Source organism: Neltuma alba, unplaced genomic scaffold (genome assembly GCF_004799145.2).
Source record: "Neltuma alba isolate B1F8T4 unplaced genomic scaffold, ASM479914v2 tig00001554_pilon, whole genome shotgun sequence".
NCBI lineage: Eukaryota > Viridiplantae > Streptophyta > Magnoliopsida > Fabales > Fabaceae > Neltuma > Neltuma alba.
In genome coordinates this window covers 41,867-60,360 of record NW_021632509.1, presented here as the reverse complement: position 1 = coordinate 60,360, position 18,494 = coordinate 41,867, and the positions used below count along the sequence as shown (strand labels likewise).

The 18,494-nt window shown below is 30.4% G+C and overlaps 2 protein-coding genes across 2 annotated transcripts; both read left to right on the top strand.

Annotated features, from left to right (window-relative positions):
- Positions 1-1,989: 1,989 nt before the first annotated feature.
- On the top strand, positions 1,990-3,936 carry LOC114758994 (U-box domain-containing protein 32-like; the record flags this gene model as incomplete). The annotated part of the gene is made up of 2 exons (XM_028948094.1): positions 1,990-2,790; positions 3,697-3,936. Coding segments are annotated over 2 exons (984 nt in total), but the record flags the coding sequence as incomplete, so codon positions are not given.
- A 7,342-nt stretch (positions 3,937-11,278) lies between these two features.
- LOC114759014 (ras-related protein Rab-2-A-like) lies at positions 11,279-11,923 on the top strand. Its single transcript, XM_028948112.1, has one exon. It carries the CDS (start codon positions 11,279-11,281, stop codon positions 11,921-11,923), a length of 645 nt encoding a protein of 214 aa, XP_028803945.1.
- Positions 11,924-18,494: the final 6,571 nt, after the last annotated feature.

The following is an 18,494-nucleotide window of genomic DNA, read 5'->3' as shown; positions in this document are numbered from 1 at the left end:
CAGATGTTGAAGTTATGTGTGTGACTTTGGTATTTTCACCGTTCTTTTTTCCAAAATAGTTCCTATTATTAAAGAATTGTTTCTTTTTACATTGTTGTGAGAACAGTTTCTAATGTTTTTCTTCTAAACACTGAGCATTTCTTATTCATCTTGGATTGTTTACCTGATTTCATTTGCAAGCTATTGGCAAAGCCTACAAAAATTTTAGATTGATCAAGCAGGAGGCCTTACATTTTGAATGTCTATTATGGTCTTTTTAAAGCATCCTCTTGTTAATCGAACGATATTATTTTTGATTATTCTAATTACCGATCTTTGGTTTGTTTGGATTAATGTTTGATGAGCAGCTTTTTGGTTTACATAGATAGATAGTTTTGTTGTCCCATGATCACTTATTGGATCTGCTATGTGGTGGTTACTTATTTTCTGGCTTTGGGTTCCTGATTATGTGGGATTGTGCGCATATCTCTTCGGAATGATTTATTTGAGTTGTATCTCCTTTAAGATTGCTCAAAATTTTGTGCAACAAGATTTGTGGCCCATTATCAGATATTTTTCCATTTCTTTTGCTCCAAAAGGTATGTCTACCAATTATGTTAGATTAATCGCCATTTGCTCACTGCCTGTGTACTTTGTTCTGGAAATTGATGGGATCCCACATGAATGAATCGGAGTTGTCGTAGTTACTACTGCTTGGTGCATGGTAGTTCCTGCAGAAGAGGCTTCATTTTTTCAATTGAAAATCATAAATTGGATAAAGGTTATGAAAAAAATTGAATACAGGTAATACGGTGGTAAAATTATTTTTAAGGTCAGTAGCAGTTGTGGTTATACTCAGTTTAGATCACTTTTCCCTCTTTTAAGGTGTTACTGCCTGTTGTTCAAAACATGTTGACCATTTTTTAATGCCCCTTTATTTTATGTCCATTATTCTTTTTGTTATTATTGTTGATCCCATTTTGCATTATTTCCATATATTCTATGTACCTTAGCTTCCCCACCCCACTAAAAAATAACCTTTTTTTTTTTCGGTTTGAGTAGCAATGTTGTTGTTACCAATCCTATTTGCATTCTGCTCTGTGTTTATTCAAAAAATGAGGAGCACTTCTCAAAATTTCTGTTTTCCTGGTAAAGAGTTGCATTTGATATGTTATTGAAGTTATTCTATTTTAACTCAATGCCTGACTCTTTCTTTAAAAAATTGTAGCCAACTTATAGCTTTTGCCTTTTTTTTTCTTCTCTCTTTCTCCGTCCATAAATTATATATTAGAGTAGTGGTTGATAGAGCATGATAACATTATGTGATTCATGCAGCCTACCTCACTGTGTTATAAGAGGAGAGAATGTCTCTACTAACTTTTCTCTCCACTCCCTCTCCGAGTAATATTTTCATCAGTCGATCAAATTTCAACAGTTGAGATGTATTTTATAAGAATATTATTAAAATATTAAATATTAAATAATAAAAGTAGATAAATAAATTTATACCGTTAAAACTTGATATAAGTACTTTAAATGGTAAATTTTTATATTTAATATTCTAATAATATTTTTACTTAGTTTTAAATCTCTACTATTGAAAGTTAATCCAATGGCAGAGATTAAGTGGGGAGGAAGTGAAGAGAGAAGTTATTGGAGACATTTTTCTCCCAGACATGCAGACACATTATTTTGTGTATTGTATGGATGAAGGCTTGAAGGCTTATAAATAATGAGGCAAACTATAGATTTTATATTGTATACTGATTTGATATCTTGATTTGATGTAATTTTTTAAGGAAGAATTGTGATTTGCTTCATTTATGTTTTTTTCCTTTTTGAAATTATAAACTTGATTCTCTAGAATGCTTTATTCTTTCCACGTATCAATCTGTCTATCTCAATTCTGTCATCACTCACAACAATACTCTAACATGAAGTTTCTATGGGCCTAAATAATGTTATCAGATTGCCCAAAGTAATATTTATGTGACAGAGTCTGCCTCCTGAATCCTGACTAACGGATTGCTGACGTTGTCTGTATTATTGGGTGAATTTCAGGTTGAGGTTTTGAGCAGGGTAAGACATCCAAGCCTTGTAACACTGATTGGAAGCTGCCCAGAATCTAGGTCACTTGTCTATGATTACCTTAATAATGGCAGCCTTGAGGACCATCTTGCCCGCAAAGAGAAGACTCCACTTCCTTGGCAAATTCGAATTTCCATTTCTGCTGATATATGCTCTGCTCTTATCTTCCTTCACTCCGGCAGGCCTTCTATAATCCATGGGAATTTGAAGCCCAGTAAAATTCTCCTTGATGTAAACTTTGTTGCCAAACTTTGTGATTTGGGCATTTCTTCTTTAGTCCAGCGCAGTGGGCATTCAGCTGACAGTAACACAACAGTTGACAAAGGAAATGAAAGTTTGGTGTATGTGGATCCAGAATTTCTTCTCACTGGGAAGCTCACACCAGAATCCGATGTGTATTCATTTGGAATCATATTGTTACAACTTTTAACTGGCAGGCCTCTTTCAGGAATAGTAAGGGATACAAAATGTGCATTGGAGAAGGAAAATCTCAAAGCGGTATTGGACACTTCAGCTGGAGAATGGCCACTTTATCAAGTCGAACAGCTAGCATATTTGGCATTGAGGTGTTCTGAGAAGACTCCGCTGAACCGGCCAGACCTTTTGTCAGAAATCTGGAGTGCCCTCGGACCATTACGAACTTCATGCAGTAATATGTCACTATTTTCTACTTCCAAGAAGCTTCACCGCCCTCCTTCTCACTTTGTCTGCCCCATATTTCAGGTGAATATCGTAAACTGCTCAAACTATAGTTTATGGGGAATGATTTTTTTTTTTTTTTTTTTTGCGTATAACTCAGAGTATCTTTAAATCACTTATGCTTGAGACTAATATCTATTAAGTCGGGAGTGTTAAGTTTAAAGCCCTCTCAACAAGTACGTTTCTCGAGATTCAAGCTTAAGTTCTCCTCCTTATACGGTGTGACTGGTTACCATTTCAACCAATGGCTTGTTGGTTATGGGGAATGATATCTTAGTCCTAAAAGATTTTGCTGAAAAATAAACTGCAATATAGGAATCTTTCTTGAAAATTACTGGGAGTGACCTGAGACATAAATTTATGTCTGAATTTATATTTACTATTTATTTTTCAACAAAATGTTCTGTTATCTAACGGCTATCAAGTTGATATTTTGGAGCCTAATGTCATTCTCCCTATATTTTAATCAAGTGCCATCATCGAAGTCTATAACATATTACTTTCATAAGTAAATTCCTCATGTTTTAATCAAATGCCTTTTATGTGTTGGTAGTTTGTAAGCAGTTATGACATGTCAATTACTCCCTCATACACATAATTTACTGACAATTCCAAAGCAAAGTTAATGAAAGGAGTATCAGATTGCCAATCAAGCAAGCAAAGCACTCATGCAGAACTCGAGTGGTAGCTTTGGCGAATTCTAAGTAGTCATTACTGAGTAGTATTGTAACCTAGGGATCACACTGTCATTTTTCTGGCGACTGTAAAAGGGGAACCTCATCAATATGCATATAGAAAAGCTGCGTCCATACATTAAGAATCTGCATAACTCTGATGTATTGAAGCATAATTGTCTCGCTGGCAGCTAACTATAGATTACTTTTTGGATTGCTATCTAATATTTCATTGGCTTTGTGTTTGATACTGTAGGAGGTCATGAAAGATCCTTATATAGCTGCAGATGGCTTTACATATGAAGAAGACGCAATAAGAGGATGGTTGGATAGTGGTCACAACACCTCGCCAATGACAAACCTGAAACTTGAACACACCAACCTGGTGCCTAATTATGCATTACTTAGTGCGATTCAGGAGTGGAAGCACCTGCAATAACATATTTGCCCTTGATCAATTTTGCATGCACTTGTGTATAGTGGCATATTTACTGGTTCTGTTTATATTATATCCATTATTGTACTGTAATTCTGCCCATGTAATTGATTTAGCAGAATACCTTTCATTTGCTATCACATGGTACACCTCAATCTGTCGATAGCAGGTCTATAGGTATCATTGCATATTTGCATACATTTAATACTTTAACTCTAAAATCATTAGTCTTAAATAATTTTTTTTGGGTAATAATTATGGTTGCTTAGAAAATTAAACTTAATATGTTAGTATTTGAGAATATTTTATCAATATTTAAGATTCTAATATCATCATTTTTTTGTTAAAAATTTTATGATTAAATAATTAAAAGTATATTTTTTTAATGTTAAGGGATCAAATTGAAATTTTCTATAAAATTAAAAGACTAAATATGTATTTTAGAAAATTTGTAAACTTTGTAGCCATCTTTTAGCCTTCGGAGAGCAAGTCCACGGCTAAAATAAAATCAAATAATGCAAAATAAAACGGAATCAGGGTGTTTTTTTAAACATATCTTTCTTTTGTTATTTTGTTTTCAATCAAAAAAAAGGTTTCATAAAAGGCAAAATGTTGCGAAAAATTCCTTAAAATTTGGTAATTGCATAAGAGTCCAAAGGACCTGATTGCAGTAACTAAGAAGGTGAATGGACTCTATTAGCCTTGTTAACTAAAATGTTAAAATCACTAAGAAGTTTGTGACTGAGTGGAAATGAGGCAAATAATTGAATCTGCCTATGAAATTTTGCATGCTTAAAGTATACATTATAACTTTAAAATAAGCAGTTAATCACTTAAAATGGATATGTGTACTAAGAGTTATGAATGTTTAAAGTTAGGGCAGAAAAATTGAAAAGTACAGTTTTATCAAATAAACAGTGAATTTGTACTAATTAACTGTGCAAATTGGTAAGGATTAATTCTAGATTTATATTTTTTTTTCTGTACAGAATTGGAAGAGTTTCAAATAGAATTTTGATCCACTTTAATACTATTTTGCTATAATTAGTTATGAATTTTTAAAGTTAGACTAAAAATCTGAAATTTATCAATGATTAGTAACAAATGCAAGTTTTCAAGCCACGTTTTGTTTCTTGAACTACTTGAACCATAATGCTTCCAAAATCACGCTAAGGGTGTGTTTTGTATTCACATTTGGACACCAAAACGGGCGATTCAAATGGCAAATGGTGCTTTTTCAAGAAAAGCGGTGTTTGGTTTCACATTTTTACAATCTGACTTTTGAGGGTCAAATGGACTTATGGAAGAAGCTAATAAACTTTGCTTTTAATAGTGGCGAACCACCGGTGCGGTAGAAAAGTAATATTTTTCAATTTCTTCCTAATAGTAAATTCATTTCTTTATTTTTAATTATTTTGTTTTTAATATTTCTTTATAATTTTTACATTATATACATTTAATATTAAATATGTACTACTTTTTATCATTAATATAAGAGCTAATTGACTAATTTAGGGACATTAGAAAAGTTAGTTAAATTAGTTTTTGTAATAAATAGATTATGTCTTATATTTAGAATCAAGTTAAATATCAAACTAATTTTTATATTAAGGACAGGAAATAGTATTACTCAATAAAAGTAATATCTTTTTTAGTTATTTTACATCTAAATTGACTTTTTCATTAATCATCCAAACAAGTTTCAGTTTCTCAAACGGATTTTTTTCAAAAGCCAATCCAAACATAAATCACATTACGCTATTTGACTTTTACTCAATTAGATTGAAAAAAAATTACTTCTATCACCATTAATCCAAACACACTCTAAAAGGGTTTTTAAGGAAGGATGTTTCAAGAGCCATCGAGATGAAAATATCTTATTAAAGTTGTGCAGAAGGTTTTTTTTTTTTTTTGGGAAGAAGAGATGGTTTTTGCTACTTTGCAATAGAGCACTTCGTCTTGGTTTCAACATTATAGAGCATCAAAGCATAAAGGTTAACCCTATTCAACATAACTCGTTTTCACATGGTCAACAACATAGAGGGGGTAGCAGAAGGGACTTTGTCTCTCTTGCTTCTCTAGGTTCCTGCGAGCCTTCTGCCAAAGTAAGGCTACGTTATGATACATCGGATTCCTACCAGTCATAGAATGGGTTGGGCTATGACTGGGGTAGTTCTTTTTAGGCTACTTGTCATCCTACTTCTTTGTTGTGTTTATTTCGTATGTTTCGGGTATGGTTTGTCTTTTGTTTTTAGTAGCAGGTATGTCTCTAGCCAGCTTCTCTCACCAATATTATTGTGGCTTCATGATCATCTCAAACTTGGCTCCTCTTCACTGTCGCTGGGGTATAGCATCAGCAGCAGCCTCTCTTTTAACACCTCTAATGGTGTAGGCGTCCTGAGTTTATGGATTCTTTTCATGGCTCGTGGTGACGTTAACTCTTAACAGAAACTTTACGAGATTGTTCGTTGAGTCTCCCCCAAAAAATGTTGGGGCTTTTTGGGTGATCACTCATGGAGTTAGAGTAGTTGGTGCAGAATGAGACAATTGCTTTGGGCTCTCTTTCACTAGCTGGCTAAACCTTGGACCTTCAATCACACTCAGGCTTTTTTAGATCCCTGTTGTCTTGGTGTTTTTGTGTTCATCTACTAGTTTTAATCTTTTTGTACTTCTGTTTGTATGCTCCGATGTTTCTCTATTGTTGTTTTCAGGTTTATGTTATTCATGTTCTCCATCCAAGTCCTTCTCTTTGTGAGAGATGGGCTTTAATAAGTGTAATCATTTTACTTTTTAATGAACTATGACATTTTATAAAAAGAAAAAGACTGTACCATTGTTTTTGTTATTCTGCAGAATGGACCCCTTGGTTTATTTGCCCTGTTTTTGCCTGTGATTTGCCTATGTAAATATTGATTGTATAATTCTTTCTTTGAAGACTAAATATTCAAGCCTGAGTACAAAAGTTTTTAAATATTCAAGAATTTCCTCCTGAAATATTTAATTTTCTAGAAAAAATTAATATTAATATATTTTAATTAAATTCTTTCTTTGCGTGATGTAAATAAATAGCTCAACAAATTTGACTGCAAAAAAAAAAACCACATTGATTATTATTTTTACGAAGTCTTTACATTAAGTAAAAAAAATTTTTATTACAAAAAATATTAATTAGTCAAAAGAATGAAAAATAAATTCTCCAAATGTATTATTTAAAAAAAATGTTAAGGTGTGAATTTGCCTTGAGCTTTTTAATTCAGATGCATTAGGCATCCAAAAAATTTTTTTGGATACAAAGTTGCTTTGAAAATTTAAAATTGTAACAGTATTATCTCCTATCGCTAAAAAACTAACATTGATCGTTAAAATAGTAATATTAACCATTAACATTTTTATTGTAGAAAGTAATATTGTTATAATTTTAAGGTAAATTTACATTTAAAAAACTTTCAGGTGTCCAACACTCCTTAGTGAAAATCCTCAGAGTAAATTTGCACCGTAATCCTAAAAAAACCTTCCAAAAAGGAATCAGCCGTCAATATGGATCAATTATGCGCTAATTTGGTTATGCTGGTGGGAATAATATCAACAGATTTTGACTAAAGATGACCACAACTCGACAGGTTTTGAAATTGATTGTTGATTACAATTTTAAAAGATTGATTCCTTAAAATGTCTAATTGAGCGCAACTCAAAAGAAATCATCTAAACTTTTGATAGTTTGTCAGCTTTGTAAAGAGGGTTTTATTTTTAAAGTTTGAGTTTGAAGATTCACAATTCATTAAACTGAGTTTGTTGGATATCGCTTACATAAATTATAAAAATTAAATGAAGAATCCTAATATTTTATGTTTTGACAATCAACTTCTTTATCATCAAAATTGCTGTTATAGTTAAACGATTTTGTCATGTCAAAAGTTTTACAATTTTTATTGTATACCATTTTTTTTATTTTTTTAAAAAAAACAACACTTGATATTTGACATGTCATTTTAAATATTTTTAAATAGTCAATATAAAATACTTAAATATTTAAAAATATACAATTACTTATAAAGGTAATTAAAATATTTATTTGGTCACATTCTTTTTAAATAAAAATAAAAATATTTAAGGTTAAACATCATAAGTTATTTTTAAAGGAAAAAACTTAGGTTAAGTTACTTATATCCATTATGTTAAGTTCTCCAAATCACGCATGATCTTGTATCATTTTTTATTTCATGTGAATTTATAATTAAATGCTATTAAATACTAATATTTCAAAATAAAAAAAAAGGCATATGATCATGTGTGATTAGAAAACTTGACATAATAGATATAAAGTATTATTCTTTTTTAAATGATTCAGCATATAATAAAATATAAAATTTTTGACATAACAAAAACCATTAACTTAAATGGTAATTCTGATGGTGGTGGAGTTGATATGAAATATTAAGGTTCTTAATTTAAACTTTTAAACTCAGGAGACTAATCCAAAACTTGATGTAAACTTAAAAGACCAAATATATACTTTAACCTATATATTAGTATTATTGTAGTTTAATTAATTAATTAATTAATTTCATCATCATCTATTTTGTTATGAATTTTACTACCAAAAAACATGTGATTAGCGATGGAATTGGTTTTATCACTAATTTTTCTTTCACTGATTGGATTACCGGCAAAATTAGTGACAGAATCAGAATTCCGTTGGTAATTACTGATAAAATTTCAATTTTGTTGCTAATATATTTTTTCAAAAAAATTAAAAGGCCATCTCACCTTCGCCGCCACATATCACCACCTCATTTCCACGTGTTGCTGTCACCTCACTTTTGCCGCGACGTGTTGCTGCCACCTCAACTCTGCTACCAAGTGTCGCTATCTCACATGCCACCTTGTATTGCCACATGTTGCCATCATATAATTCTTCCTCAAAGTGACTTCTCCACAACTCGAACCAAAGACCTTGTTTGTGCACGCATGCAACTTTACCAGTTGAGTTACAATGAACTTACTGACTTATTATGCAAAATTAAATATATATAATATTCTCTTACACAAATAATTATAATACACATATATATTATTAGAAACTAAAAATAAACTATATGATAATTTTAATCATAACTATTTTTGTAACAAAATAATTTTTAGATATTTGTTTTACTATTTATTTTATAATGCTTTATTTTTTGAAAAATTATTTTAAATATAATATTAATTTCCAATGACACTAATTTTGAATTTTAAATAGTAAATAATTTTTTTCATAAATATATATTTAAAATTTAATTCTTTTATTTAACATTCATAAGATATATAATTTAATTATATATTTATTATATTATATTATTATATTATATTAAATATTATATTTTAGCCACAAAAATTAGTGACGGAATAACTTTCCGTTGCTAATTCCGTGGCTAAATTAGTCACAGAAAAGTATTCCATTGCAATTTTTAATTATAAAATTTTAGTCATGAAATTAGCCACAGAATTTTTCGATAAAAAAAATTCAGTAGCTAATTCAGTGGCTAATTTTAGTTATAAAATTTTAGCCATGAAATTTTTTGACAGAAAAAATTCCGCAACTAATTCCGTGACAAATTTTAATTGTAAAATTTTAGTCACGGAATTAACGCCAAAATTTTCCGGAATTAGTGACGGAATTTTCCGATGGAAAAAATTCCGTCGTTAATTTCGTGGCTAAGTTTAGTAATAGAATTTTTGTGGGTAATCTGTCAGAAATTAGCGACGGAAATTATTCTGTCACTAATTCCATTGGCAATTAGCTGTTTTTTTTTGTAGTGCTTAATTTAATCATTATCCAATGATTAATAAATACTTATATATGTCTTACTAACTAATTGTTAACTGAATAAATAACAAATTTAGATGATGACGGCAACGCTGAGAGTCAAATACTGTAGTATCTTCTTTATTATTTTTCTTTAACAAGGGAAGCATTTTCTTTTTAATCTTTTAAAGCACGTGAACATCTATTGAAATAAAACAAATTCTGTTCTGCCTCTTAACTATGTTTGGGACTTTGTTTTTTAAATAATTTTCTACTTCAAAGTTGTCTATATAGAATTGATTCATAATCACATAAATATCTTAACAATTTTGAGCGATGCTGTTGCAATTTACAAAAGGTTAAAATAATTTTAAATAAATATTAGCTAAGTAAAAATGAACAAGTATAATTGTTAAAATGATCGAAGCATAAACAAAATGGAAATAGATATGGGGGCTTAAACGAATCGGTCCTTGATTGCTCAGACTTAGGAAGACTGAGTCTAAAAGTAAACTTATCCTAAAATATTAATTTTAGAATTCCATCCCTCAATTTGTACAAGTTTAAACAGGCTCAACTTGTTTTATTAGCTCTAATATGATATAATGAGATTGTGCTTAATTATTTATTTATTTTTTGGAAAAATCAGTGCTCATAGATTCGTTGAGCCCCACCGAATGTGGACTCTATTGACGTGAGTGTTATATTAAATATTACTATAGTATATTATTGCTGTTTAGGGCAATTTATATATTTATTCCATTATCATCATCATCATCCAATTTGTTGCTTATTTAATCATTCCAATTATTAATATATATATATATATATATATATATTTATGTCTTATCCGATTAACTAGTCAGTAGTTACTAATCGAATAAATAACAAGACCACGACAAAAGTCAGATGCCGTAAACCCGTATATATATCATAGAAGCAACTTTTTTTAAATAATTATTCTTAAAACACACATGAACTTTTATGGTAATAAAAAAAACATTTTCTGCTGTAGAAATCTCATAACCATTTTTGGGATTCTATTTTGAAGCATTCATTATTGAAATGTTAATTTATCTAATTTAATAGTTTTTTTGGACCAAATACCCTTGTATACATAATTGTTGGTGAAAATTTTTAAAATATATTAAAGTTTAGAATTTAAAAAATTTGAGAATACTTACTAAACTATTTATTAAAAATATTGAAACAATAACATTGCCTACAAATTCTTTTAAAGACACATGTTTTAAATTTTCTATACTATAAAATAGATGTAATTTGTATATCAATTACCTGCAAATGATATAAATACAAAAAGATAATTTTAAATACATAATGTTATTTTAAAATAATTTATTTCAACGCTTTGATAAAATCCTATTTTATTTTATTAGTTGTTAAATTAAGATTTTTCTTATTATCTTTTCATTTAAACTTCAATCTCAATTCAAACTTTTTATCATTATCTAGTATTTTAATATCCCTATTCCTTATCAAGTGCATGCTGGCTAAGATTTTCCTACTTTAGTCCAACTCTCCATGCTATTATAAATAATCCTCTCTAGTCGATTACTTCTTATCTTTCTTCCACATCTGAGAGCAACATTCAAAATGCCATCTTGCCATTACCTCTTCAAAACCATTATTGTCGGCAACACAGGCGTCGGCAAGTCATGCCTTCCTTTTCAATTTACTGATAAGCGCTTTCAACACACTCACGACATAACCATCGGCACCGGATTCGGAGCTAAGACAATTTCAATCAATAATAAACTACTCAAGTTGCATATATGGGATACTGCTGGTCAAGAAAAATTCAGGTCCATCACTCGGACTTACTACAGAGAAGCTATAGTTGCATTGCTCGTGTATGATATAACTAGGAAGGAGACCTTTAAACATTTGGATTCATGGTTGAAAGAGTTAAGGGAACATGCTGATTCAAATGTGACTATTGTATTGGTTGGAAATAAATGTGATCTTAATCTGAGAAGAGAAGTGAGTACTGAAGAAGGTAAGCAATTTGCTAAAGAGAATAAATTGATCTTCTTGGAAACTTCAGCGAAATTGGGTCAGAACGTTGATGAGGCATTTGAAGAAGCAGCTAAGAGTGTGTATAAAAAGGTTGAAGATGGATTTTTTGACTTGAAAAATGAGTGTTGTGGAATTAAAAAAGGATGTCTGGAGAATATTAATGGGCGATCTGAAGAAGGAAGGGGTGGTTCCTCTTGCAAGGCTAAATGCTGCGGCACTTGAAGACTTAACAACCCAGTCCATGTTTGCTATATTTTGATTATAGATGCTTTATTTTCTTAATCTTGTGTTCTTTCTTGTATTTTCTTCTGTTGTTTATATAATTTGAATATGAATATTAAGATATCTTTTACATTATTCAATTTCTTTCTTTTCTTTTGACTTCTATTTTGGTATTTTAAAAAGAAATTGAAATCAGTGCTGCTACGCCGAGTGGTTACATATGAATATTAATAAATGAATCTTTATTTTATAAAAGATATGGATTGATTGATATTGATTCAATAATCCCATGATATAATAAGGATTTTTTTCCCACAATGTAGTAAGGATTTATGTAAAACTCTTAACCTACATTAAAATACAAGATAATGATAAATATTTTATATTCAAATTCAAATTCAGATGATAAAAAAGATAATCAGTTAACAACTAATTTAATTTAATAAAATCATTACTAATATGACAAAGCATCGTAAAATAAAGTGTTATGCGCTCAAAAAATATTTAAAATATTTTTTGTCCTGATGTATTCTCCTTTCTTAGTTCATTGCAGCCAACAAATCTAGCATGCCATAAATGAATTCTTTCTTCCAACAAAAAATGCACATTACTTTCTTTTTTTTTTTGGTAAAATAAAAACGCCCATTATTAAAAATATAATAAATTCATCTAAATATTTTCATTGTTGCTTTTTTTTTTTCTTTTGGGAGAAATAAACATCCAGCCCTGTTTTATACATTTTCTCTTCTTTGCTTTTATTTTTTTTTTATTTCTTTTAATGTTAGCCCGACGCAAGAACGGCGTGTATATTCACATGGGACTAGTATAGCATATTACTCCTCTAGTTCTTAATGTAAAAGCTAATTAACTAATTTAAGTTGATTAAGGATGTTAGCTAAATTAGTTAATATGACATTTTTTTTCTAAAACATTATAAATATCTTCCTTAATTTTTCTTCCCTCTCATACTTGATTATTGTTTGAGGAATATCAATAAGGTTAATTCAAAAATATTTTATAAACATGTGAAATAAGTTTTATATATAAGACTAACATTAACTCTATAATTAGGTCCTATATTAAGGACGGGAAGAGTACTTGATAGCATATTGAATTTATATAGATATTGAAAACAATAGTACTTTGCTCTTCGTCATTGGTACTAAATTCCTTTTGGCTTATAAGGGAAATGGTGGGGAGAGGAAATTTTAATGAGTTCAATTTTAAAATTGAAGAAATGAAGTTAAAAAGTTTTAATTTATTTTTCTAAATAGAAACTTTTCCTCATGCAATGCATAGGGTGGTACTTTCGATTAGATTTGAAATTCCATTAGAGTGCATTATTTTAGGGAGGGGTGTTCATAAATCCAATAGTCTAATCCAACCTAGTCCGGTCTCATGAAACCTAACTCGGTCTTGTTTTAAAAAAAAATTGGTATGATGCAAAAAAAGACTAGACCAGACAAGACATAGGACTAGACCAGACTAAACTGACTCTTTGAGTTGGACTAAACATAGGACTGAGCAATCAAGCCAATTAGAATAGTCTGGTCCAACCCAAAAAGAATTAAAATAGGAAAAATTTTGGTAAACCCCTTCAAAAGCCAATTAATATCATTCAATCCCCTAAAAATTATAAAATTTCACTACACCCCTTGACCAAAATTTTTATGTGACAAGATAAAAGTACTCTTACTTTATTTGAGTTGCAAATTGCTGAATTCTTGTCACAAAGCATCAAATTGTTGTTGTAAATGGCCAAATTTGAGTTGTTCATTTATTCACCTATAATTTGATGGTTTGTGACAAGAATTCAGCAATTTACAACTCAAAAAGTAAGGGTACTTTTATCTTGTCACACAAAAATTTTGGTCAAGGGGGTGTAGTGAAATTTCAAAATTTTTAGAGGATTGACTAATATTAATTGGCCACTAAAGGGGTTTGCCAAATTTTCCCTATGATGATCAGTTTCTACTCTCCATCTAAGGCACAAAGTTTTTTTTTCAAAAAAAAAAAAAAAACCTTTAGTCTACTAGACTAGTCTTAAACCCGAACCAAGTCTTATCTGGGGTCAGGCGAAGCTCGTGCTAAACTAGACCACAGGCAGCCTATCCTAGTCTGAACTTCTTTCAAGACAAATTCACGAGTTAGGCTTTAACCCAATCTAGTCTAGTCATTGTGCAGCCCTAATTTTAGGCAACTCAAGATTTACTTGTCGCAAACTGTATGATCATAATTGACAATGATTCCAAATTATAGGATGGGTCCACATACCATGATTGAGAGTTGAGACTATTCTCTATAATATATTAAAACAAAAATTTACCTAAGCTGTCTGGGTTACATAATTTTGAGCTATTGCCTAGGAATTCAAAAAGCCACCTCAATCTCCAATGTACATCACAGGAAATAGAGTTATGCTATTGCTGTAGTTGGCCATAAAAATAAAAAGAAAATAAAAATAAGAGGATAACCAATTAATGAACAAATATAGATCATATTTGACTATCTGATTTTATTTACATATACAATATAAGTTATTGGGGTATTAATATCCTAATTAATATTAATAATGTCCCAGTAACTTCCATTTTTACATTTTGACAGTCTATCTCTAATGCATTAACTCCATTTTTCTAATTTTTTAAATCGAACCAATGCATGGGGTTAGTGGTAGAATCTCCCATAGCTCAGGCTCTTATAATACCTGAACCCTCCATGCAAGATTATATTCTATGAGTTCTTTTTCGGATCTTCTTTTAAATTCTTCTCAAAATCCTTCTTCTCCTAAGAGTAGGCTGCTGTTAGTTTGTTAGTTGGTGATGCTCTAAATACTTTAAAACATTCCTATTTGTGACGTCTCAATTCTTCAGTAAGTCCATCTAGCACCTTCAACTAAATCCTAACCTATTGCCTCTAATCTATGTACTCCTTGGGATCCTCTTCAATGTAGTCTTCTAGATATCACACATAATATATATCATACGTGCGCTGAGATGGAACTAGTAGGCATTTGCCTCAAGTGGATGCCTTTTATTATAATTCAAATTCATGACCAAAACTAATTATTGCATCTAATCAAAGCTTCCTAATGTAACATTCTCTAGAAAGCAGTAATTTTTGTTGCTTAGAGTGTACTGTCCTGCTCAAGCAGAAGTCTAACTATCTTTGCTATAACTCTTCCTTTGGTATAAAAAATGTAATACCCATTGTTGGTAGCATTTATGAAATGTGACAATCAATCAATTATCAACTTTATTCTTAAAATATTGTAATACAATGTAGGCAGGTGATATTCCCCAATATCCCACCTACTACATGGATTTTCCCAATCCTAAGTAACAAACAATCACTCATACTAAGTGTCTATTTGGGTAAGCAGTGGAAGTTCGAATAACCTGTTCGAACTCAAATAAGTGATTACAGAGAGCCGATTTATTTGGTTTGGCTAAATGTTTTGAAATCCCGATAAATTGTAATTCTAGTCACAATCGCATGTTCGAGCATAAGCTAATAGGAGTAGCTTTTACAATTAGAAAATCATGACAGAGGTTCAGCAACAAGGATTTCCCCTATCTATCCTTCTTAATAATTTTATTAAATTGAAATTATATTTAAATAATAATAATTAATTATAAGAATTATATTAACTTATATTTCTCTTATCCACCCTCATTGCTTTTTGATAATTATATATTTATAAGTGATTTTAATAAATGAAATATAAACATAATTTACATTCTCAATGTCAGTTATAAGAAAAAATATCCAACTAGAAATCATGATTAACTAATGTCACTTTCAGTCATCAGTGTCACTTATAAAAATCACGATCATATAAAATTATAGTTGTGTTACCGCTAATCCAAACTCGCACTAAACATTCTTTTAATGAGTTTTCTCAATCCTAATCCCAATTGTTGTTTCTCATTCTCAATACTTCATACCGACCGGGATCTAAGTATATCTAGATGGAGTGAGCCTAGCATGAAGACATACTCAAGTCTTCATCATTGGTACAAACTTCCTTCACTACAAAAAAAAACAGCTGATTAGCGACGGAATTTGCAACGGAAACAAATTCCGTCGCTAATTACCGATGGAATTTGCGACAGAAACAAATTCCGTCGCTAATTTCTGACGGAATTGCGACAGAAATTCCGTCGCTAATTTTTTCGACGGATTAGCGACATAATTTTTCCGTCACTAATATTAGCGACAGATTAGCGATGGAATTTCTGTTCGTTGCTAAATTCCATCGCTAATCTGTCAGAAAATCCATCAGTAAATATTTAGCGACGGAATTTGTTCCGTCAGAAATTTCCGTCGCTAAATTGTTTGTCACAGAAGTTTTTGTCACTAATTCCGTCGCTAATTCTATTCCGTCGCAATTTCGTCGCTAATCCGTCACTAATTTTAAATTTCGTTATTTTAAATTATAATCTTACAAAAATTATATTATAACAATTAAGAATATAATGATTTAAAAACATTTTTAATTATAAAATAAATTGATATACTTATGGAGTTGGTGTTAATGAAGATATCGTCATCATTCATGTCATCATTATGTATATACTGAAAATAGAAAGATAATTTCTTAGAAAACTTATTTATATTTTGTTAAAATAAATTCCTCTTGATTATTAATAATAATTAAAAAAATACAATAAGATTATTAATAACTTTTTTATACAAAATGATATAAGAAAGAAATAATTTTATCATATGTAAAATATATTGAAATATATAATATGTGATAGAAATTCAAAACGATTTAATAAATTTATATGAATGCAAATTAATATTGAAGTGAATTTTGAATTTCAATCATTAAACAATAAAATTTAATCACGATATAATTAATACCCATGATAGATTGATTTTGGTCTTAATACAAAAACAAATGGTATATATAAAAAATTTTAAGAAAATAAATTACATAGGACATATATACAAGCAGGAGAATACTGTTTATCATAATCTATTCAAATTATTTAATTTTTTATGTAGAATAATTTATTAGATTTTATTATAGTAGTTATTTTTTGAATAACAAGATTTTTTGACTAATTATAAATGATTTTCTTCAAATATATAAAACACATATAGATAATATAATATAATGTAATATAATACATATATCATTAAATTGTATATCTTATCAATGTTAATTAAAAAATATTTATAAAAAAAATTTTTATGATTTAAAATTCAAGATTAGTGCGGTTAGAAATTAAAATTATATTAAAAATATTTTTTAAGAATAAAAAATTATTTAAAAAATATTAAAAAATTATTTTTTCATTAAAATAGTTATGATTAAAATTATCATATAGTATATTTTTAGTTTTTAATAATATATATAATTGTTTGTGTAAAATAATATTATATATATAATTTTACATAATAAGTCAACAGGTTCATTGCAGCTCAACTGGTAAAGCCGCACGCGCGCACAGAGGAGGTCCTGGGTTCGAGCCATGGAGAAGTCATTTTGAAGAGGAAATTATGTGGTGGCGACACGTGGCAGGCAGAGGTGAGGTGGCAGAGACACGTGAAGGTGGTCCCCAGTGATGACGTGGCAATTGGTAGAGGTGCCACGTGGCATTTTATTTTATTTTTAAAAAAACGGGTTAGCGACGGAAAAATTCCGTCACTAATTTTGCGACAGAAATTTTAGTCAAGAATTAGCGACGGATTAGCGACGGGAAATTTCCGTCGGTAATTAGCGACGAAGCTAATCCGTCACTAATTAGCGACGGAATTGAAATTCCGTCACTAATTAGCGACGGTTCCGTCGCTAATCAATTAGCGACAAAGGAATTAGCGACGGAACAAATTCCGTCGCTAATTCTGTCGCTAATCCGTTTCCGTCGTTAATCCGTCGCTAATTCCGTCGCTAAATAAAAAATTCCGTCGCTAAATTCCGTCGCTAAAAGCATGTTTTTTTGTAGTGCTTTTGGCTCAGGGAACTATGCCTTTAGTGGTGGAATCTCCCATAGCTAGGCCTGAACCCTCTTCCATACAGACTACATGTTCTGCCCCTGAGTGCTTTTGGATCATTTTCAGAATTTTCTTTTTTTCTTTTTTGAGAGTAGGATGCTGTTAGCTGGTAATTCTCTAGGATTGGTTCAATCACACCGCTAGTGTGCAATGATAATCATGATTGTATTATCATAAATGATCCGTTTGGTTGGACTTAATGTTGGTAAAAAAGAATGCACTGATAAAAAGAATTGCACATTTTTTGGTAATATCTATTCCTAGTAACAGGCCTATGAATACTCACTGCAGGCCTCAAATCATATATAAAATGCTAGTTTTGCCCTCAATAACAAGTTAAAGGACAGCATTCACCCTCTAAAAATCCCTAATGCTATATCTGCAGAGGAAGCACGAGAAGGATATTTTTTATGCCATTCTCCCTTCGCTTTGTTCAAAAAGCATATATAGAGTGTGTTGATATTTTTCCGCTTTATTTGATCTCATAGTTGCTCGCGTTTGATTTCATTCCTCCTCCTCCTCTTTCTCTTGTACGTACGCCAATCAATTTCCAGATTTTGGGAGG

Excerpts from the sequence above, each read along its gene's own strand:
- LOC114759014 (XM_028948112.1), top strand. The coding sequence starts at position 11,279 with ATGCCATCTTGCCATTACCTCTTCAAAACCATTATTGTCGGCAACACA.